We start from the raw sequence: 22,899 nt of genomic DNA on the forward strand, positions 1-22,899 counted from the left end.
ATTAATTAAAGTTAAGGATTAAGAGAAATTTAAGGTTAAAAGGAAACAGAAAAGAATAGAGAATACAAAGGTAAATAAGAGGAAAGTGAAGTGTTTTAAGGAAAAAGAGAAGAGTTAAAAAGAATTAAGAAGATTAAATGAGAGTAAAGGAAGAAGCATGCATTAAGGAAAATATGAATTAGTCGACTTTGCAGCATTAAATGTTTTTAGGAATGTATGTGAGAGCTCTAAGTGTGTGTGTGTGTATGTCAGATGGAAGAGCAGGAAAAAGTGAGTGCATAAGGGCGTTAAGTCTATGTGTGTGTGCTCTATGTAATGTATATTTGTGTGTGTTAGGATTGAGTTTGTGTGTCTAAGACTATGTGTGTGCGTGCAAAGAGCTGGGCTCTTTGGATTCTGTGTGTGTGTTTGTGTTTGTTTGAGAGGCAGAGCTTTAGGTTGGGGTGTGTGTGTGCAGGAGAGAGCTCCCATGAGAGAAGCCCCTTTGCATGAGAGAGATACAGAAGTATGTGTGCATATGTGTAATGTGTGGCGCCTGTCTTAATTGTCAGTGGGTGATTATTGTAATAGATTGCTGTAGTGGTCAATAGGATATTTAGTTAGAAATAAAATGAGCCCTTGAAGAAGACTTTTGTTTGATTTTTATTGAGTAATAATTAATAAATAAAAATAATAAGCTTCTTCAAGAGGACAGCTTAATGCTAATTAAGTAATTAATGATAATTAATGAGCTTTCTTTGGGAGGTTAATTAATTAAAAATTTATGAGCCTCAGAAATGATGAGGACATTTGAAATGTAAGCAATAAACTCCCAAGAAAGATTTTTAAAGAATGGATATAGTATTAAGGTGAGAAGTATAGTGTGAATCATGGCTTAGTGTTTAGATGAAGTGCTGACAGCTAAGTTGCATTGAATTCTTATAAGTAACAAAGTCCTGTTTTTTGCTCCCTGATCCCTTTGTGTGTGTGTGTGAGAGGGGGAGAAAAAGTGGGGGCTGCCCAGACTTAGAGAGCTGTGTAAGGTGACGTCAGAGGTGCTGCTTCTATGTGCGTATGGGAGAGAGAGACAGTATCCCACGTTTAGGGGGAGTTTTTGGCCTAGGGAGTAAGGAAATCAAATGGTATGGAGAGCTGTCAATCATAGTGATTGGAGGGTATCCGTCTAGTGTGAGGTTGAGTGTAATGTGAGTAATGATGGAAACCAGATGATGCGAAGTGTGGTAAGGGCAGGCTTTAAAAAAAAAAAAGGAGAAAAAAAGACCCCTAAGCCCACTTTTATGAAGAATTAGGATAAGTAAACCAATAAATTGTAAAGTTATGTGTGAGTGTGTGTAATATGCCATGAATCTATGTGATTTTTGCTGCTGCTGGCTGTGGTTTGGTTTTAAGTTAAAGTATGTTTAAAGTTGAGTTTTTGACACCACAGACATTGGAGAGCCAGCCTCAGGAGGTTTGAAGGATGAGGAGCAGATAGCAAATAGTTAAGATAGCAGAAGAATAGAATGCATGTAATTCAGATTTGCAGAGATCCGAGGACGTAAAAATTTATTAAAAGGAGTTTAAGGAATAGACAATATAAAGGAGTTTAATGTAAACAGAAATAAGGAATATGTAAGGATTTAAGGACTGAAAAGTAGTCAGAGGAACTGAAGGAACTGAACTAAGTAGGTCCATGTACATTAATGTATGTGTGTGTGTGTAGTTGACGTGCCTAACCTTTGTAGGTGTAATGTTTAGCCTGACTGCAAATGCTTGCATGTGTATAAAAGTTTGTTGAAGTGAAGGAAAAAAAACCTGAGCAAAGTTGTGAATTAATAGAGTGCTGTTTAGTAAAAGACTTTATAAACTTTGCCCTGTCTTCTGATTCCTGTGTGTTCATATGAGACGACTACAAAGTGGGTTTCTGTGAGCAGAGGAGAAGGAGGGGTGATTCTCCCCTTGTGTGCGCAGCGCGGAGTGGAGGTGCTGCTGTTCAATAAGGACTGAAGTGTGATGACATCATTCATCTAATCAGGCCAGTGTTCCTGTTTATTATCACAAACTCTGCTATCCAATACCTGCATTTTAAGTGTATTTTATGATTATTATTCATCTATTTGGGTATACAAGAGTATGTGTATTTGTTTACACTATATGATATAGTTTTAGAGAGAAAAGGCTTGGCAACAGACTGATCGTCTATAGGAATATACTAAACTTTGATGGCTAATGTGAGTTTTATTGTCTGTGCATGATTTCTGATCTAAGCTGTGTTGGGGTTTGATATTGAGACTATTTGTTGGTTTAAGGTGAATGAATATGCGAATTGGACTTTATTTGATGATAGTTGGTCCCTTGTGGGAGTGTGTGAGTTTGAGTTTCATATGGGATAGGACTTTCTTTTATTTGGGGGATTAATTGAGTGAGCTTTTGCTTACAATTTGATAGATTCTTTGGGTGTTTGGTTATTATAATAGGAGATGCTTAGTGTTGTGGATGGTTGTCACTTTTGGAGTTGGCAAATTCATTTTAGGTTTTATTGATTGTGTCAAATCGGTTGCTTAGGGAAATAAAGGAGTGGTAATTGAAATAGTTTTAAGTAGTTATAGTGATTAGTCTCATTCTTTGCAATAAGGGTACATAAGGAAGTCATTACAATGTCAGAGAAGGACGCTAAAATTGCGAAGGTTATTACTCCTGTTGATGTGATACAGAAGAATAATTCTTTAGTTAAAGGCATCCCAAAGATGATGGAGAAGTGGAATAAGCGTTGGCCTGAGATTAACCAACCTTGGCCATTGGAGGGAACGTTTAATCCAGATGTAATTAATACAATGCAGGTGCTTGTGTCTACATATAAAGCTGATCAAAAGAAGGGTAAAAAAGGTGAAAAACGTAAAGAAAAAAGACAAGAGGAGCTTGGCATTCTCCAGTTGTTTGAGAATGAAGGGCAGAAGCGGATGAGAGCTGCAAAAGAGAAGAGAGATAGAGGTGCAGAAGAAATAGAAAAAAGCACAAAAGAAATAGAAAAACGAATGGCGGAAGTCAATGTGCCTTTTTCACATGTGGACTCAGTGAAAAAACCCCCTCCCTATCAGACGAATGTGAAATTTGAGGAGGTTTATCCCCAGCTCCCAGTGATCAGTCAGGAGGGCAATTATCAAATCAGAAATGAGGATGATCGAATAATAGAAATGGGACAAGCGGAAACGACCATAAAGATGTACCCAAGTTCTAAAAGTAAGAAGAAGACGACATCTTTGAAAACTAAGGGTGAGCTGAGGATCAGGAGGATGGAATTTGAAGATGATGAAGATCGAAGTGATCTGGAGGAGGTCATGGGAGGATATGACCCTGCAGTCAGGAAGATATTGGCTAAAGCGGAAAAGAGAGGAGATAAAACAAGGAGGAGAGAAGACTCAGGAGATGAAAGCTCTAAGGAGAGTGAAAATGGAGGTAGCGATAGTGATTCAGATGGTCCTATGTATTCAAGAGGGTTTTTTCCTGCAACATCCAGCACCAGAATTGAGAACAAACAGAAGGCTTTAAGAAAGGTAGGAAAAAGTATAGATCAATGTCTTTCACGCCTGGAAGAATCTACTAGTCCGGAAGGCCGGAAAGAGCTGGAGGAGCAATTAAGGGAATTGCAGATACAGAAGAAAGAGTTGCAGAAAGAAGACTCCAAACAAGTGGACAGAAAGTATGTGTTGCGTTCAAGAAAAGGGAAGTCACTGGAGAAGATGTGTCCAGTGGTCATCCGAGGACAGAGTTTGGAGTACAAGCCTTGGCAGAATACAGATATGTCAGATATACTTGAGAAGTTGCCTACTCTTCAGGATGGAGCCCATCCTTGGATTTCAAAGCTGGAAGAGATTATGGTGGGGACACAATCGGCTGTAGGAGATATTAAGAGACTTCTAGCTAATCTCCTTGGGGTTCCAGCCATGGAGGAGCTTCTACAGAAAGCAGGGCTTAATCGATATGTGGGGACTGCTGTGAATGACCCGGAGCTGTTTTCTGCGAATAGAGGTCGAGTGTGGAGAGCGCTAAGAGATACGTTTCCGACAAATGTGCATCCAGATAATATTCTCATTGAGCCATTGGGCCAGGGAGAAAACCCGAGGGCATATGTCTCGAGAGCCCATCAAGTGTGGAGAAATGTCACAGGAAATGATCCGGACTTGAATCGAATGGAGCAGTCAATTTTGAGAGCTAAAATACAGAAGGGGCTGCCTTTGCCGGTGAGGAGTAAGCTAGCAGAGGTGGTTGGTCTTGGAAGCATGGAAAAGGGTGTCTATACAGATCATATAGCCCACCAGGTGGAGCTGTATAGGAAGAAGGAGCATGATCAAAAAGAGCAGGACCAAGAAACCCTTAGAAAACTTAACCAAATACAATTGGTGGATAATAAGAAGAAGGAGAAGAAGCAGGCTGTGGTTATACAGAGTCAGTCTCAGCAAAATCCACCATTGCCACAAGTACAGCCGAGCCAGGCTCAGCCTCAACCATCTCAGTCATCATCAGTGGTTCCAGTTGTTTCTTACCCACAGCCATTGTTTGGTCAAGTGCAGACCTGGAGAGGAAGAGGTCGTGGAAACATAGGAAGAGGAGGAAGATTTAATCCGTATTTTCAACAGTCTTCGGAAGTGTGCTTTAATTGTGGACAGTTTGGTCACTTTGCCAGGGAGTGCAACAGGCCAGGAGGAAATTTCAGAGGAGGAATTTTCAGAGGAAGAAATTTCCGAAGAGGAGGATTTAGGGGCCAACCGAGGTCTTTTGAGGGACCTGTGAACCCTTACAGGGGCCCGGAGCAAGGATTTTAGAGGTGCCCAGAGGACCCAAAAGGGGGGTGTCAGCTGGTAGCATCAGGGTCGGAGAAAGATCCAACAATAGAGGTGAAAGTAAATAATAGACCTTTGGAAATGATGGCGGATAGTGGAGCGGCTTTCACCTGTATTCGACCTGAAGATGCTATACATCTCCCTATGTCTAATCAATGGATTAGGACAATTGGGTTTGAGGGAATAAAACAGCTGATACCTCTTACAAAACCGATTGAGCTTTGTTATAAAAATCTGAAGACTACAATACCTATATTGGTATCAGAACATACACCTATTGCACTTTTGGGAAGAGATGCTTTATGTAGATTGAACTGTACGATAAAGTGTACACCTGACGGCTGTCTGGTGGAGGTGCCAAATGATGTGGTGCACCAATTGTTGATGTCAGTGGAGACTGAGGTCTCTTCAGTATTCTGGATTGGAAATCTTGGTGCAGAATTTTTGGAGCCCGCCAAGTTGTGGGAGAAGTTTATTGTAGCAAACATGCCTAATGCGAAGCTCCCGGAGTATCCATATCACTGTACGCTTAAGTATTTCAAGGATGCTGCCCAATCGAATTCAGAGGAATGGTTGAAATGTCAACCGAAGCAAGTTCAACTTCGTTCGTGCTGCATAGTTTTGGGACCACAAGGGGCAGCTATGAAGATAGATAGAGATGATTATTTGTCCAAGGAGTTTGATATTGAAAAGAGTGTCCCACATGTGACTTTGTTGGTGTCTGAGGATTATGAGCAGAAGCACATAGGAGAAATGATGGTGCAAGCAGAGGAAGCTGTTTTTCTACCGATGAAGGAGAATCTTGCAATTTGGAGAAGTGAGGACCAGCGTTTTATTAAGATTATGATTTCTGCTCAAGGGCAGGGACAGCCACAAACTGTGCGGATGACGCATGAGTCCATTTGCAGTGCTAAATTGGATGGAAACTTTATAAGAGAAGAGATGTTGCAACAAGTTCCAGAATGTTTATGGTCTCAGCATAGTGCTGATATTGGACTGGTGAAGTCAGCTCAACCAGTGAAAGTTGAACTACGACCAGGAGTTAAACTTCCTTGGAGGAACCAGTATCCATTGAAAGAAGAGGCAATTAGGGGGATTGGACCACAAATTGAAGGACTTTTGAAAGCAGATGTTTTGAAGATAACACAGAATCCTCAGAGTAATACGCCTTTGTTGCCTGTGAAGAAGCCAGACGATTCTTATCGCCTGGTACATGATTTAAGAGCAGTGAATGAAGTAGTGGCTGATTTTCCAGCAGAAGTGCCGGATCCGCATACTTTGTTAGCCCAAATGCCTCCAGATGCGACACATTTTACAGTGATAGATTTATGTGGTGCGTTTTTTAGTGTTCCACTTGGTATAGAAAGTTGGGGCTTATTTGGATTCACATACAGAGGTCAGTTTTATGAGTATAAGAGGTTGCCGCAAGGATTTAAACATAGTCCTCATATATTCAATAAAGTATTGAAGGATGATCTGACAGGGTTAGATCAGATGCTAAAAAGCACGGTTATTCAGTATGTGGATGATATTATTATTTGTTCATTAGATGAGCAAACATGTCACAAGGACTCAGTTAGGTTGTTACAGATACTGGCAGAGAAGGGGCATAAGGTCTCTCTGAAAAAGCTGCAGTATTGTCAGGAGAGAGTGGTTTATTTGGGACAAACAATAACACAGGGACATAGAAGTATTGCTGATAGTCAGTTGGAAGCTATTCGCAAGGCTCCAAAGCCTAGAACGGTCAGAGAAATGATGACATTTCTTGGCATTGCTGGCTATTCTTCAGCATGGGTAGAGGATTATGCTAGTTTAACGGGGCCTTTGAGAGCCATGATTAAAGATACAGGGAATGCGCAATTGCATTGTAATCTTTCGTGGACACAGGATGGCCTTTTGGCTTTTGAGACGATCAAACGAAGGTTACAGGAGGCTCCAGCGCTAGCGCTTCCAGACTATTCTAGAAATTTTCTGTTGTATGTGTCTACTTCTATTGGGGGTAAATATGCATGTGCAGTTCTTTGTCAGCCAACAGGAACAGGAACAAGCCCTCAACCTGTTTCTTATTATTCTACTGCGTATTCAGAAGTAGAATTGGGGTTACCCCTGTGCTACAGAGCAATGGTGGGAGTTTCTTTAATGTATGATAAAGCATCATCTGTTACGATGGGATATCCGGTAACAATTCTTACCCATCATAGCCTTAGAAATCTTTTGAATTATGGCAAGTATACATTGACTATGCCTAGGCTTAGGGACTATCATAGACTCTTAGAGCAGGAAGATGTCACTTTAGTGAGGTGTGTTACAGTGAACCCAGCTGAGACTTTGCCAACTCCTGAGGATGGTGAACCACATGATTGTGTTAAGGAAGCAGAGAGGTATATGAAACTTAGGTCAGATTTGCAAGCTCTCCCACTGCATGAAGCAGATGTAGAATATTGGACTGATGGTTCTTGTTATCGTGTGGAAGATAAGTTGAGTGCTGGTTATGCAGTAGTGAAAGCCCAAGGAGCTGGATTTGTTATTGAGAAGGCTGAAATAATACTGCAGCCTGCATCTGCGCAGCTTGCTGAACTTGTGGGGCTAACTGAAGCATGTTTGTTGGCGGAAGGTAAGCGAGTGACAATATATACTGATTCCGCATATGCGCACAATGTGTGTCATTTGTTTGGATCAGTGTGGAAGAACAGAGGGTTTAAGAAAACTGATGGTTCCCCAATACAGCATCATGCTCAAATAATGAAACTGTTGCATGCTATGATGAAGCCCAAGGAAATAGCAATAGCTAAATGTGCAGCACATAAAAAGGATATGTCAAGGGTCACACAAGGAAATAAAGCAGCTGATGAAGCTGCAAAGGCAGTTACAGGAGCAGACAAAGTGGGTGAAGTGTTTCTGGTTACGCATGAAGTGAATTTGGAAGAAAAAATTACACTTAAGGATGTCATTTTACTTCAGGAAGCTGTTCCTGATGTGGATAAACAGTTGTGGCTAGACCGAGGTGCCACCAAGGATTCTACTGGTCTTTGGAGAAATCATGAGGGATTAATAGTAGCACCTCCAGACCTGTTAGGTCTAATGATTCAGGAAGCACATGGGTTGGCTCATGTTGCAAGGGGGGAAGTTAAACGTAAGATTACAAAGGAGTATGGTTTTTGGGCACCATGTCTGCTTGAGCAGATTGATTATGTTATAGGTAGATGTACTATCTGTCTGAAAAATAATGTTCGAAGGGGAGTGATGGTTCCTCCTGGTTATATTCCAACTCCGAGAGGTCCTATGCGTGAGTTGGTTGTGGACTTTGTGGATATGATAAAGCCAGTTGAAGGAAAGAGGTATATGTTGGTTGTTGTGGATAGATTTTCACGATGGCCTGAGGCTTGTCCAACCAAGCGAAAGGATGCCCAGTCTGTTGCTAAGTTTTTGTGTAGAGAGGTCATAAGCAGGTGGGGACTTCCAGATCGGATATCCTCAGATAATGGGAAAGAGTTTGTGGATAAAACAGTGAAATTGATTTTGCAAAAACTGGGAATTAAACAGCGTCTTGGTGCGGTCTATCATCCGCAAAGTCAAGGGATTTGTGAAAAGATGAATGGTGTTTTGAAAAATCGCATTGTGAAAATTTGCCAGCATACGGGGTTGAATTGGATAGCAGCACTTCCATTGGCATTAATGGTGTGTCGCTCGAGTGAGCTGCGTGAGTTACATATGACACCTCATGAATTGGTTACAGGTAGATTGATGCCGATGCCTTGTTTGCGTACAAGTGGAAAGGGTCCAAGCTTAGCCCTTTTAGAGGATGAAATGAGAGCATATGTTGCGTATATGGCTAATCTGCATAAAAGAATATCCGCGTACGTTTCTGACAGGCAAAAGAAAGAGGAGGTGCAGGAGAGACTGGACGAACAAAGGAAGTGTTCAGTGCAACCTGGAGACAAGGTGTTTGTGAAGGTATTTAGAAGAAAGTGGTATAACGAACGCCGTGAAGGACCGTTTGAAGTTGTTCGCAGTACGGGAACTGCGGTTCAGGTTAAGGGGTCTCCAACGTGGTACCATTTGTCGCATTGTGTTAAGGCGCCAAGTGAAGAGAGACTAGAGTCACAAAGTCAGGAAGTTGAAGGTTCAAGAAAGTTGGAAGAAAATGTTGTGGAAGATAATGTGGAAGATAATGTGGAAGATGTTGATGGGAGTGTGCATGTGTCTGATGATGTCAGAGATGACTCTGCAGTTAGTGAGCAGGAAAGGAGATTTGGAGACGTTGATTTTCAATATGTCCCAGGAACAGCAGAGCCTGTTCCTGAGGAATGTGAAGCGCCAGAGGTTACAAAGGGAAGTGATTCTGATGCAGGAGAATGCAGAGACACAGGTAAACAAAGGAGTCCAAGACCAGCTAGGAAAAGGGTTAGGCCAAAGCGTTATGACGACTAGAGTGGTAGGAACTTCAGAGAAGTGTAATCTTTCAGCACTGAATGATTCTGAAAGTATGAGTGTGTTATGTTTAACTACGGTAGCGCCTCAGATGGTGACAATGGTGTCAACTCTTAAGAAGAAGGTAGTTAGAGCCAAGTTAGGAGGAGCAGTTTATCTTCCCTGTAAATGCTCGAGGTTTAATGTTGGTGGTAGTAATCCTCCTGTGTGGAGGAATAGTCGTGATGAAGAGTTGTTAATGGGATCTGAGGTTGATACTGTGCCTCTTGATCAGAGGAAATATATTTTGCTGAATGATGTAAGGTGGTTGACAGTCAGTGATGATTGTACACTTTTTGTGAGAAATATTACTAGAGAAGGCCTAGGGGAGTATACATGTACTTATTATGAGCCGGAGTTTAAATTCATTCCCTTGGTAAATAGTTGGAGAGGAGGTTATATAACTCGTAAAGTGGTGGTTATGATAGTAGATTTGAGTCCTGTGGAGATGTTTACGGTTGCTAAGAGAATTGAGGAGCAAGCTACTACAGCGACTACTCTAGGGGTAAATAGAACACAGATGAGGAGTATTACTTTAGTTCCGGAAACAACTAAGAGTGTTAAAATATCAGTGGAGATTACTACTGTAGCTTCGACTTTGAAGGGAATGGAAGCTACTACAGTGATGGTGAAAGCATCTACTTTTGTCACTTCTGGAAATATTACAAGTAAGGTTGATATAAGGGCAACCTTTGTTAATAATACGGTGACAACGATGTTGCCTAGGAATTTTGTAAAGGTGACTCAAACACCTGACATGACGACTTTGAACTTTAAGGAAGTGGTGAATATAACTCAGAAGCCTATGTTAAAGATAGAGCTTAGTGTAAATAGTAGTAGTAAGATATCTAAATCTGGGAAGCAGATGGAAGAAGAGAAGGGTGTAGATTCATCTGTGACAACTCAGAGGACTGTTTTGGATGTTAAAGATCAGTTCTTAGATTTTGACTGGACATCAGAAGAAATGACTGACCAGTACCGTTCATTACAGAAGAGAGAAACTAAGTGGAAAGCATTTGGATTCGATTCTTCAGTGTTACAAATCTCAGACCCATGGGCAAGTAGGAATTTGTGGTTTCAGCAGTTAACTCATTCAGTAAGATCAGTTAGACGACTGAATGGTCCATGTATAGTGAAAGTTCCAACACCAGGGACATGGCCTTCAATTTTGGAAACGGAACCAGAGCCGTTGCTTTCTATATGTCAATACTATGTGCTGTCATGGTTATTATTTCAGCAGCAATCAGGAGGAGATAGATTGATGGCTTTGTCAGTGCATTTGTTTAGACCTAAGAATAATTGTTCTTGGTTGAGAGATTTACCATATGTGAATTTACTTGATCAACATGAGAATGTGTTGACAGCGGTTCCTGATGAAATAGAGGTAAGATCTGTTGGAGCTAAAGATTGTTTTTGTTCAAATGAAACTAGTAAAGGAACTAGAATGTTTATGGGAATATCAGATTGTGACAATTATATAATGGATTTGGGTAAGCGTAAGCAGAAGGCTAAGAGTGATTTATTTAAGGTGACTTTTTATATGCCACACCGTAAACAAAGCAGAACTTTGATGGTGAGGAATCAGATTTTGCCTGGAAATGTGACTATAGGAAATTTTAAAGATATTTGGTGGGTTTGTGGTGATAAAGCTTATATATTTCTGCCATATGGATGGATAGGATGTTGTTACATGGCAACATTGAAGCTGCCATATGAGGTTTTTACTGTTCAGAGAGGTGAAAGACCGGATGAGAGCCAATCTGAGGCTGTTTCTGGAAGTAGAAAGAAAAGGGACATGGCACAATTTCATAATCTAGAGGCCTACCATTGGAGAATAAGTATAGGAGAAAAGTGGGGTATAGGCTTATTTCCATGGTATGGTGTGACATTTTTAGCAGATCACATTGATAATATTACCTACACCCTACAGGGTTTTGCGAATGAAACTGTGAGAGGGTTTGAATACTTATCAAATACTCAGAAAAGTCACAGATTGACGTTACTGAAACATGATATGGCTCTTGATTACATTTTGGCCAAACAGGGTGGCCTGTGTGTAGCTTTGAACTTGACAGGAGATGCTTGTTATACTTTGATTCCTGATAGTTCAGATAATATGACTAGTGTTATAGATGCATTGAAGAATATAAGGGATGCGTTTGGAGCGTCAGCAGGAGCTGGATGGTCTGCGAATGCTTGGTTGCAAGAGAAATTAGGACCGTTGGGAGCAGTGTTGGTTCAGATTTTGGTAGCGGTTCTTCTGTCATTGTGTGTAATGTTTTGTTTTTGTACGCTGTTATTGACCTTTGCAAAGGCTATGATAATGAGATGGGTAGGTGTTGTGATGCCTGGTGATAGGATACAGATGCCTTTATTACGAGGGACTGACATGGACGATGTCGAAGAACTGATGGTGGAAGGTGAACTGATGGAGACGTATCCATTTTGAATATGTAATTTCGTTATAATCTCGTTATATGGCTGTAGTCCTACCGTTTATTTTAGTTATTTTGTTTGGTAGTTTTACCATGGAGTGAGTATGATATTGTGATTTTACATTTTTGTATAAGGAGTTAATTGATGTTTCAATTTGCATCTGTTGTTTATGCAAAAGATACTGGTTGGTGTTCTTTCTTTCCTTTTAGTATGAAAGGGGGGAGACCACTTTTTGGTTGATTGATTAGTCGAGGACCCTGATGTGCTGAAGGGGTTCATACAGCTCACATGAGGACAATAAGAATGGACTGATAGACTCTGAACAAGGACTCTGTGATGAATGTCAAGATTCAATACATCATCAAGACTTCATGGAGTCACATGGAGAGTCAGCGCTGCTGAGGAGCTGCAGTGTGATACATTCTTATGTCTTTCTTATGTTATACTATGCAAATAAGATGTGTGCTGTTATAATTGTAGTATGTAATTATGAGTACTTAATGTGATATTATGTTGTTTTTGGAGTACTTAATGTGATATTATGTTGTTTTTGGAGGTATTAGTCTTTAATGAAAAATGTTCGGTTATGAGGTAGGTACATTTGGGGACCTCAGAGTTTTTTGTTTGTTTCTCGATGGTTAGGGACAGATTGATTGATAGGTAGGAACAAGGTCCAATAGATCAATCCGAGGGGTTGACCCGTTGACCTTTGGACATTTTATTGATTTTCTTTTCTGAGGTTTTCGAATGTATTTGCTAAAATCTTAATCCTATCAAATATAATAGTTTCGTTTGTAATTTGGGGTAAAATTGGATGTGATCCTTTCAAATATAATAGTTCCTCCTTTAGATTCTGGGGACAATTGGACTGGAGTACAATATGTGGCCGCCTGGGCAGAGGGGTCGTGAGTGAGTTTTTCCTGTCTAAATTGATTGATTGATTGATGGACATTTCAGAAGGATGACACTGCCTGATAGGTTTTTCGCTCCTTGCACTCCATAAAAGTCGCTAAGTGCTACATTTAAGTTGGGGAAACATACATGTGGGAGGAACTAGATTATGTTATGTCTATAACCATTGTTCATTATGTTATTCTTTTGATTTTTGAGACTAATTAGTCCCAAAGGGGGGAATATGAGGTGTCTGGAAGGTTCATATAAAATAATTTGGTCAGATATCTCTTTTTAATATTCCTTTTAAAACAATCTCATATATAGGTTATTGTGTAGAAGTGTTTCCCACACTTCTGGGATGCCTCTCATGAGACCTCTACATTCCATAAGGAGGCCGGGGTGTATTCGGTTGCAATCCCACATCTGGGATCCATTTTAAATGCATACATTTCTGTTATTCTATAGAAAATATATTAATCACACAGAGGCCCTAACTGTCAGTAGGACTGTGGGAACCTCTACTGAGTTTTAAGAAAATGACACACCCAATACATTCCATATGTTTTTTGTATGGATATTCAAGTATTTAAGGAGAAGCAAATTTCATTGGAGTCAGAGAGCAGCAGATCCGAACACAAGCTCTCTCCGGACAAAGCCAGGCTGTCCGAGCGACACTGCTATTATTCTGTAATAAACTTCTTAATTGCAAATAAACTGTGTCAACGGAGTCGTCGTTTCACAGTCGGCACCTCATCGTTAAGACAAAGACACCTCACATGTTCTCCTCGTGTCTGTGTGGGGTTTTCTTTTGGGTGCTTCGGGTTCCTTCTGCAGTCCCCCTAGATAGGTGTGTGTGTGTGTGTGTGTGTGGGGATTATAACGTGATGTTTTTACACTTTGGTTACATTCATGACAGGAACGGTAGTTACTCATTACACAAAGATTCATCAGTTCACACAAGGTTTTATCAAACACAGTCGGGAGGAAAACGGAGCACCTAGAGGAAACCCACGTGGACACGGGGAGAACATGCAAACTCATGCGAACCCACCTGGGGATCGAACCCAGGACCTTATTGCTGTGAGGCGACAGTGCTACCCACTGTGAGTGTGTGTGTGTGTGTGTGTGTGTGTTTGCCCTAAGCTGGACTGGTGACCTGTCCGGGGTGTTTTCTTCCTTTCGCCCAGTGAATCACACCCACCGAGAACACTTAATAAGGTAAAGTGGTGGTAAAACAGACAATGAATGAAGTTCCCAAACTATGTAAAGTAACACAATGGTAAACATGTATCACTCAATTTGAAATTAGTTTATTTAATTTTAAAGTAGTTTATATTTACAGAATACTGTAAATAAAGTTTCACAGGTTAATTATATGCATCTATATTAATTTATGTGTGTTCAGTGATTAAATGACTATTGAAATGCTTTATCTCCTGCTTGCTTGCTACGTTTTTATGAGACATCTATGAGAGCGCCTGCCATCGGTGGGCGGGTCTTTTAAAGTATGACCAATACTATTGGCTCATCAGACTGTCCATCTTGTTAACGCGTCATGGCATTTTTAAGGAAGCGAGAAACCGGTAATACAATACAAAGGGGTTTTTTAAGGAACACTGTAATTGTTATGTCTGGTCAGTTTATTCGGGTGGAACAGAAATACAATTGAAGCTGTCAGTCGTTTGTTTATTTGTCTATTTGTTGCTTTTTGTGAAGGTATTTCTGTTTGTTGACGTGAGTTTGCGGGAAGTCGGTGTAGGTTACGTCGTGTTCGTCACTGTGCTTGGACAGGATTCTGTCTCACTTGTAAGTTATCTGGATATTTTGAATTTGTCTAAATCATGCCAGGTTAATGTGGGCATAATTTAAAGCTCGGTCAGTGTTTGTATTTAGGTTCAGTGCCATATACCACCTACGTGACGACCTTTACTAAACGTTTATTCCTTAAGGGTCAGCGATATGATAGAATATGATATCGCGATATTTAATGACGTTTGTTTACTGTACGCGATATGCGTCACGATATATTTGTTGCACTGAGCCTTTGCAGGCACTGTATTGTATATTTAGAGCCATATTGTTTATATAGTTGTTTACATTTTATAAATGTTATGCTTAAATAAACATAAAACTTATTTGACGTAATTTATTTCTATATATTAATTCTATGTGTTTAATATATGACTAAAATGTGTAGGAAGGACCATGGTGGTGGGGTTCGTTGTTGGGGTTTTGGTTACATTTATTAATGCCACCTGTACACCTGCTTTTAACTAAAGTAAATGGCGTAAGTTTGTCAGAAGCTGCTCTTTTCTTGGGATTTTAAGACAACAATTCTGGGACCAGTCCTTTACACTGTAGAACCTTTTTATTTCCTATGTTAAAGCAGTTGCCATATAACCAGTCCGATGGTTACACATATTCATTAATTTTTAGGAATAATAGAACTATAATAAAGAAGTTGCGGGCGACGAACAGACCACATGTTGCGATCATCTGATTCAGACAGAATAATGTGCAGTGGACGTAAATGCTTTGTTATTTAGAGAGGTCTGGGAAGAATGACCAGACTGGTTCAAATTGTCAAGAGGGCTAGTGGCTAAATAACCACTTATTATAAGTGTGGTGAGCAGAAAGCATCTTTGAACGCACAACATTTTAAAACTGAGGTAAACGGGCTACAGCACTGAGGACAAGAGCATCCTGATTATAGGTCGCTCAGGTGGCGCAGCAGTAAAGTACGCTAGCTCACCAGAGTTGGGGTTTCGAATACATCGTATCGAACCTCAGCTCTGCCTTTCCGACTAGGCTGGGCGGCAGTATGGGTTAGGGGTAAAAAGTTCAGGGATGGGGTAAAAAGTCAGAGCATAGGTCCTCATAACTGGTGCAACTGCGGCCCCTGCTGGCTGGCTGATGGCGCCTGCACAGGGCTGAGGAATAATGCTGATGGGGGTGTGGCCCTCCGTGCACAGTGCCTGTCAAGTATATGAACTCGACTCGTGCAGGTGAAAAATGCACTATCTGTACTGACTGTGCGTACCGGAGGGGGCGTATGTCAGTTGAGAGGCGTCCTCAGTCAGCGGTGAAGGGTCGAATCAGTATAGAGGACGCATTCAGGGTAATTGGACACGACTACACTGGGGGATAAAAATTGGGGAGGAAAAAAGAGGGAGAAAAAGAAAAGAGCACTCGGCTTTGAATTGGTCTCTTATAAAACAATTCAACCTCCCCACAGAATCTATCATTTAGCTGTAATAATAGCAATGTCAGCAAACATGGCATTAAGAATCAAACAAACAAATGTATCTCATTAATTGAGATCATAATTTTAGCTGGTGTTGTGCAGCCCTAGCTGGCTTTGCGTTGACATCATCGTGAGGTACCTCAAAAGTCAACTTTTTACTTATTTATATTCTTAATTAAATAATTGACCTTTAGCTATGGTCTTAAAATGACAGGAAATACATTGAACAGATGTCCTAATACAACGGTTTCTCTCTTTTTCTTTATAGTAAGAAGCTGGTAAAGCCTTATTCAAGCCAGCAAGATGCATCTCAAGGTTCTCTTGTGTGTTCTAGCTGCATTTTATGAATCAGCAATTTCTCAAACTGCTGAAAATAAAACCCAGACAGACTTGGTTCCGCTACTGCTTGTATCGTTTGATGGCTTCCGTGCAGACTATCTGGAAAAATACCAATTCCCCAATCTGAAGAAATTCTTTTCTGAAGGGGTTTTAATTGATCACCTCAGTAATGTCTTTACTACCAAAACCTTTCCTAACCATTACAGCATCGCCACTGGATTATATGCTGAAAGCCATGGCATTCTGGCCAGTCACATGTATGACTCGGTGACACACAAAGAGTTCTCTGTTCAAAATAGTGACCCTTTTTGGTGGAATGAAGCAACACCGATTTGGGTGTCTGTGCAGAACTGGAATTATAAATCTGCAGCTGCTATGTGGCCGGGAACTGATGTGATGATTCAAAACCATACCTCCACGTATTTTTTGGGGTATGATCCAAAAGTAAGCTTCAGGCAGAGGTTAGAGAACATCACAACCTGGATGACAGAAGACAAATTGGTTAAGCTTGGTGTTCTTTACTGGGAGGAACCTGACCACTCTGGACACATCTTTGGGCCAGAAAACACCACTGAAATGGCCAAGGCACTGAAAGAGGTGGACGATCATATTGGGTTTCTGATGGAGCATCTCAACGAGACAGGACTATGGGGAAACATTAATGTCATTATTACAAGTGATCATGGCATGGTGCAGTGCTCTAAAGACAAACTTATTCGGCTTGATGACTGTGTAAATCGCAGCAGCTATGCGTTGGTGGACACAACTCCGGTGGCTGCCATCCTCCCTCTCACAGGTTGATATTTACCTTTAAATATATGTATTACGTATTAAGTGTTTATTTATTGTTGTATTTAAACCATTTGACAGAGCTTGTGACAGACTAAGCCTGTTGCTATTAATTAAGTGATATTACACATTTTTTTGTTTTTGATTCGATTCCTTTTCCCAACTGCTGATACCAATATAGACTACAAGATACAAGAGCTCTTTTACTTTAATTATTTTAATTTAATTGTTTATGGTTACATCATGAGGCCCATATGGCCCACCTAGTATGCTTGGTCCCTGGTCAAGAAAGGTAATCAAACTTAGCTTAGGTACTGAGGTACATTACAGGTCATTTGGCCCCACTAATTGTGGGATTGAGAAAATATTGTACAATAGGGTACCGTGCAGTGGAAAAGGGGCACAAGTGACTTGTGCTAGAAATAAACTCTTCTAATTTTTACCAGAAAAAAAATCTGATATTGCATTAGTCCCTTTTGCTATTCTTTGTAGCAATTTTGACCAGCCCATTAAGATTGTTGTGTGACAATGTAGGTCACAAATAGGTGTTAATATGTTACAAGTGGAAGAACCTCTTCTAGAGACACTTGGTCACTGAGACAACAGTAACTGCAGAGCAATGCTGAAATTCGGTTGTAGAACCACTCACCCACCCACTTTCTTAACCGTTTATCCAATTAGGGTTGTGGGGGAGTGCTGGAGCCTATCCCAGCTTTTCAATGGGCGCAAGGCACACAGTAACACCCTGGACGGGGCGCCAGTGCATCGCAGGGCAGACGCACATACACACACCCATTCACCTATAGGACAATTCAGTGTCTCCAATTAACCTGACTGCATGTTTTTGGACTGTGGGAGGAAACCAGAGCTCCCGGAGGAAACCCACACAGACACGGGGAGAACATGCAAACACCACACAGAAAGGACCCAGACCGCCCCGCCTGGGGATCGAACCCAGGACCTTCTTGCTGTGAGGCGACAGTCTTACCCACTGTGCCGCCCGGCTGTAGAACCAGTAAAAAAAACCAGCTTTTTTTTTTTTTAAAGCACATGGCTGTTGTAAGGTCATGCACTGTTGCTCAGAACTATTTTGTAAGCACATCGGTGCCCGAGGCAATTACCTGTTCTGTCCTGCCCATGATCTAGCCCTGGTTGAAAGGAGATATAAAAACAAAGTGTTTGTTTGCAATTTATTCAAGTTTTTTTAATATAGAAAGGAAGAAGAAAACTTTTGTGATTTAGTTGGAAATTGAAGAGCACGTGTATATCAATGTTTCTTGCTGAGCATACCGAAGAGTTGATAGCTCAAGACGCTTAGATTAGCAGAAGATTAATGTTTTATTGTTTGCTTTGTTTCGGTGATGCATTGCATATACAATGTTTTATGTACCATGATCCAATCTGGGCATATTTTATTGGACTGGAGTTGGTTATATGAGGCCAGTTTTTCCAATTATTTTTGCTGTCCATATGCATGTGTATATGCTTGATAAAGCTTTGTAAGCTCTTTGTGCTGTTGAAATAATTCGTGTGTATTCGCTTACTAGCTACATAAATATCTGTATTTACTGTTTAGTTATTCCAGTGTATAACCAGTTTTATAGGAAATTTGTTCTTCCAATTTAATTTATTTATTAGGATTTTAAGGTCATGTTTTTACACACTTTGGTTACATTCATGACAGGACAGGTAATCACTGGTTACACAAGATTCATTAGTTCAAGTTTTTACTGTCAAACACAGTCATGGACAATTTTGTATCTCCAATTCACCTCACCTGCATGTCTTTGGACTGTGGGAGGAAACCGGAGCTCCTGGAGGAAACCCACGCAGACACGGAGAGAACATGCAAACTCCACACAGAAAGGACCAGGATCACTCCATCTGTGAATCGAACCCAGGGCTTTTTTGCTGTGAGGCGACTGTGCTACCCACCGAGCCACCGTGCTGCCCTCCAGTATAATTAAATAATTATTGTTCATGTTGTTTATTTTTTGATTTACAGAATCCCCAGATTTGTTCAAAAACCTGAGCAAATGCCATGCTCACATGAAAGCTTACCGGAAGGCTGAGATCCCTGATCGACTGCACTACAAAAACAATAGGAGGATTCAGCCCATCGTCCTAGTGGCTGATGAAGGCTGGACAATTGTCCAGAATGGCACACTTCCACGTTGTAAGTATTCTAAAATTGATTGAGCTACTTGTTGACTGTTAACTTGCAGATTCTTGCAATCCACATTGTTTTCTGAAACCATGCCTTATTCTAACTAATCCTGCACTGTTACAGTGGGCGATCATGGATATGATAACTCCCTGCGCAGCATGCATCCTTTTCTGGCAGCCAACGGTCCTGCCTTTCGCAAAGGCTATCGCATGAACAGCATCAAGAATGTGGATCTCTATCCACTGATGTGCCATCTCCTGGGCATTCATGAGATGCCAAATAATGGTACCTTTTCCAGTGTGCGCTGTGTGCTGCAGAGAGAGAACTGTTCACAGTTAGCAATGGTGGTAGGCATCGTCATCGGTGCACTCCTAGTGCTTAGTGTCATCACTTTACTCTTCAGACTGATTAAGAACAAAGAGTTCTCTGCGTCACGGCCGTTTGCCCGGTTAGAGCTGCAGGACGAGGATGATGATGATGATCCTTTGCTTGAGTAAACTTCCTAAAGGACTTCCTCTAAGCACATTGCATACTTCCCAAAGACAAACCAAATCATACATACGCTTCATTGTTAAAAGTATGCCGACACGCCTGCTAAATATTTTATTAGTTATTAGTTTAGGTGTTTCAGCCACACCCATTGCTAACCAGTGTATGAAATCAATAATATTTAATAAAGTGCTTGGGTGGTGCAGCAGTCTATTATGCTAGCTCACCATTGAGACCCAGATTTGAATCTCAGCGGTGCTATAAAAGGGGCTGGACATCTACACAGACTTGATTGGTTGAAACCAGCCAAAACAGAACCTACCACAGCCCTGAGCAGGCTGACATCAAGTACAAATGCTCATTTGACTCTGATACACTCCGAAGTCTTGTGAAAAGCTTTCCCAGAAGATTGGGGGTTGTTATATCTCTAAATGGTGGGTGGGCAGATCCATATCAACACCCATGGATTTAGAATGGGATATCTAATAAGGCCATTATGGTCAGGTGTTCACATACTTTTGGCCATATTGTAAAACTACTTGTCAGATTGCCCTGCATTATTCACCTGCACAGCTGTGACCACTTTATCCAGTTTAGGGTTAAGATAGATTCAGAGTCTCTTAAACACCCAAAGCAAAGCAGGAATACACCCTGAACAGGGTATCAATACATTACACTAACACACACCTTACCCACTGATTCACTTTCTCACTAGGCTTAAGGCCCACTCCTTCACCAATGCTATGTTACCCTTATGTTACCATGTGACTTCCCTGTATGTCTTTAGATTTAAAGACCTGGCTTAAAATGTATTCATCTACTCATTAATTCACTAAACATTAGCAGGTGTGCAACTTTTTTTTGTCCACATGTAAGAGCATTTAACACATTAGTGAGATTGATGCTTTAAATGAATGACAAGAAAGAAGAACCTTTACACCGTGGTAATCTCTTCAGCCAAATATTTTGTTTTGTTAAGAAAAATGCTTATTTACAAAGTTGCATTATAGTCTAACCAAAAGTGATTGGTGCTGAGCTGTTCCATGCAAAACTAATCAAATGTTAAATAAAATGACCTACTTATATTTATTCACACAAAGCGGCAGGTGTTTTAACAGTGATGGGTAATTTTTTATGACCAGGCTAGACCAGATACTAAAGGTAAATGGTAACTTTTTTTACAGTACTTTCTAATTTCTAACCAGGTAAGTGTGAGGTACAAACACAAAAACCATCATGTTACCCAAGATTGTACCTCTTACTTACCTGTTAATACCTGAAACCTGAGAGACATTTCAGAGTAATTAAGTTAGACTGTTCTGGTACTTACCATCTTGTTACCCAGAATAAGTACCTAGCACTTACTGGAGTTTGTTTAACATAAGGGAGCATTACCAGGTGAATATTGTTATGCCTAGTCACAATCCTTTCTGCCCTAGAGTTTCTTTAACAGGAAACCAGTTAGGCTATTATGCAGCTCTAGATTGACTTAATGTACTGTGTTAATGTACACTTTTATAGTTTAAAAAACATTTATGATGCCTAGGTGGCGCAAGCGGGATATTCCGCTAGCACACCAGTGCTGAGATTCTGAACTACTCAGTTCAAAAGTTGCCGTTGCCACCGCTTGGCTGGGTGCCATCTAGCAGGCATTATTAGTAGTGCCTGCAGCAGAACTAATTGGCCACTGTGTCTGCTAGGGTGGTATGACCGGACTATGTGGGTGGGGTCTTCAAATGCTGTGTAAGAACCCTGGTTAGCAGATAGAGGCGAAAAAAGGGGTCTGCTAGGACTGCGCACGGGTCGGAGGAGGCATGAGCAGCAATATACCCTCCTCGACTGCAATCAGGGATCCCCAGCAGCAGAAGACAAATTAACTATGCTAAATCGGGAGAAAGAGGGGAGAAAATGCATAAATAAATAGAAAATAAGCATTCATAAAAATATTTTGAATGGTAGGACAAACATTTAGAAATATGGCAGTGAACAATTTAGCATTTCCGAGCAGCTTGTTAATTGCACAAACCCTGAACTAAATGCATTATACTTTAAGCAATGACCAGGTGCAATACTACTATACATATGCCTAATTCCATGTTTTAATTCCATCCTCCACAGAGAACAAACTTCAGCACATTTTAATGCACAATTACTGTTTATTTGTTGGATTTATTATAAATTACCAAATGTAAAAGTTTGGCACATTTAAGGTTTATTACCTGTATGTTAGGCTTCTTAAGTGTGTAGAAAAGAGGATTGTGTTCTAGAACTTATCACTGAAAAAGGGAAATTTGACCATAATACTGCATTATTCTGGGTACATTAGAGTAATCCCTACCATAATTATTTAACAAAATTGACTATTTGTAATGCATTAATATTTTTATATTTTGCATTGTTCCAGATGTTTGCGAGAAATACTATGGCTTGCTAAATCATTAGCATTAAACAAAAGCAATGCACTGCTACAAGCTTTTAGTAAAGCAGATTTTATGCATTTCTTTTAGTTTTTGTTTTGTATACTGTAGGTCAGATGTGCTTTATTTCATTTGTGAATAATAATGTAGAATATGAAAATTATATTTAAATAATAAAATTATATTTTTATACTTTTAAAATTTATACATACACAATTTGAATGAATTTTATAAAAGAATTGACCTTCATTCTTTTTAGTAGGGACGGTTTGATTTGATCTTGAGTACAGTCTTGACTACAGTACTGACTGTCCTGTACTGTACTCTTGACTGATCTGGCACAGATAACAAAGACAAACACTCGGAATGTGGTAATGTTTTGTATTGTAAATGTAAACAATGATTTCGGGACTGGGCTACCTTTCAGTCTTCCAATAGAGATGTATTCATTTATTTTAAAATACTTGTAAATGAATCTATGCAAAGGAAAAGCTTGTTACACGTACATTTGTAAATATGATACTTTTATTTCTCTAGGGAAGAGTCTTAAATGATGTTTTTATTTATTGTTAGTTTGTGTTTGTTACTGAGCTTTTTATTAGGAACCCCTATCTGCTACATACTCACTGATTAGAAACTACACCTACCATATACTGTAGATGCAATTTGACTGTAGCCCATCCTTAAATCTTTGCACTTTGTCGCTTCTCTGTATCTGATTTATCAATTGGAAGCCACCCCCTTACCCAAATTTCAGATGTTATTTGGATAATGGACCAATTTCAGCCTAACATGGTGTTAATATGGTAGTGTGCTTTGTCCTGAAATGAGTGT

General features: G+C 40.3%; 1 protein-coding gene across 1 annotated transcript; it reads left to right on the plus strand.

The window, feature by feature from the left end:
* Positions 1 to 16,167: 16,167 nt before the first annotated feature.
* enpp4 (ectonucleotide pyrophosphatase/phosphodiesterase 4) lies at positions 16,168 to 20,718 on the plus strand. The gene is made up of 3 exons (XM_063007684.1): positions 16,168 to 16,999; positions 18,998 to 19,168; positions 19,283 to 20,718. The coding sequence occupies exons 1-3, from the start codon at positions 16,168 to 16,170 to the stop codon at positions 19,654 to 19,656; spliced, it is 1,377 nt and encodes a 458-aa protein (XP_062863754.1). The 3' UTR covers positions 19,657 to 20,718.
* The last annotated feature ends 2,181 nt before the right edge of the window (positions 20,719 to 22,899 follow it).

The sequence above is a fragment of the Trichomycterus rosablanca genome, chromosome 13, assembly GCF_030014385.1.
Source record: "Trichomycterus rosablanca isolate fTriRos1 chromosome 13, fTriRos1.hap1, whole genome shotgun sequence".
NCBI classification, from domain to species: Eukaryota; Metazoa; Chordata; class Actinopteri; order Siluriformes; family Trichomycteridae; genus Trichomycterus; species Trichomycterus rosablanca.

What these genes read in the sequence shown, in the direction of transcription:
- enpp4 (XM_063007684.1), top strand. Translation starts at nt 16,168, where the DNA reads ATGCATCTCAAGGTTCTCTTGTGTGTTCTAGCTGCATTTTATGAATCA. An exon ending in TGCCATCCTCCCTCTCACAG is followed by an intron (nt 17,000 to 18,997) that starts GTTGATATTTAC and finishes TTTGATTTACAG; the next exon opens with AATCCCCAGATTTGTTCAAA. An exon ending in GAATGGCACACTTCCACGTT is followed by an intron (nt 19,169 to 19,282) that starts GTAAGTATTCTA and finishes GCACTGTTACAG; the next exon opens with TGGGCGATCATGGATATGAT.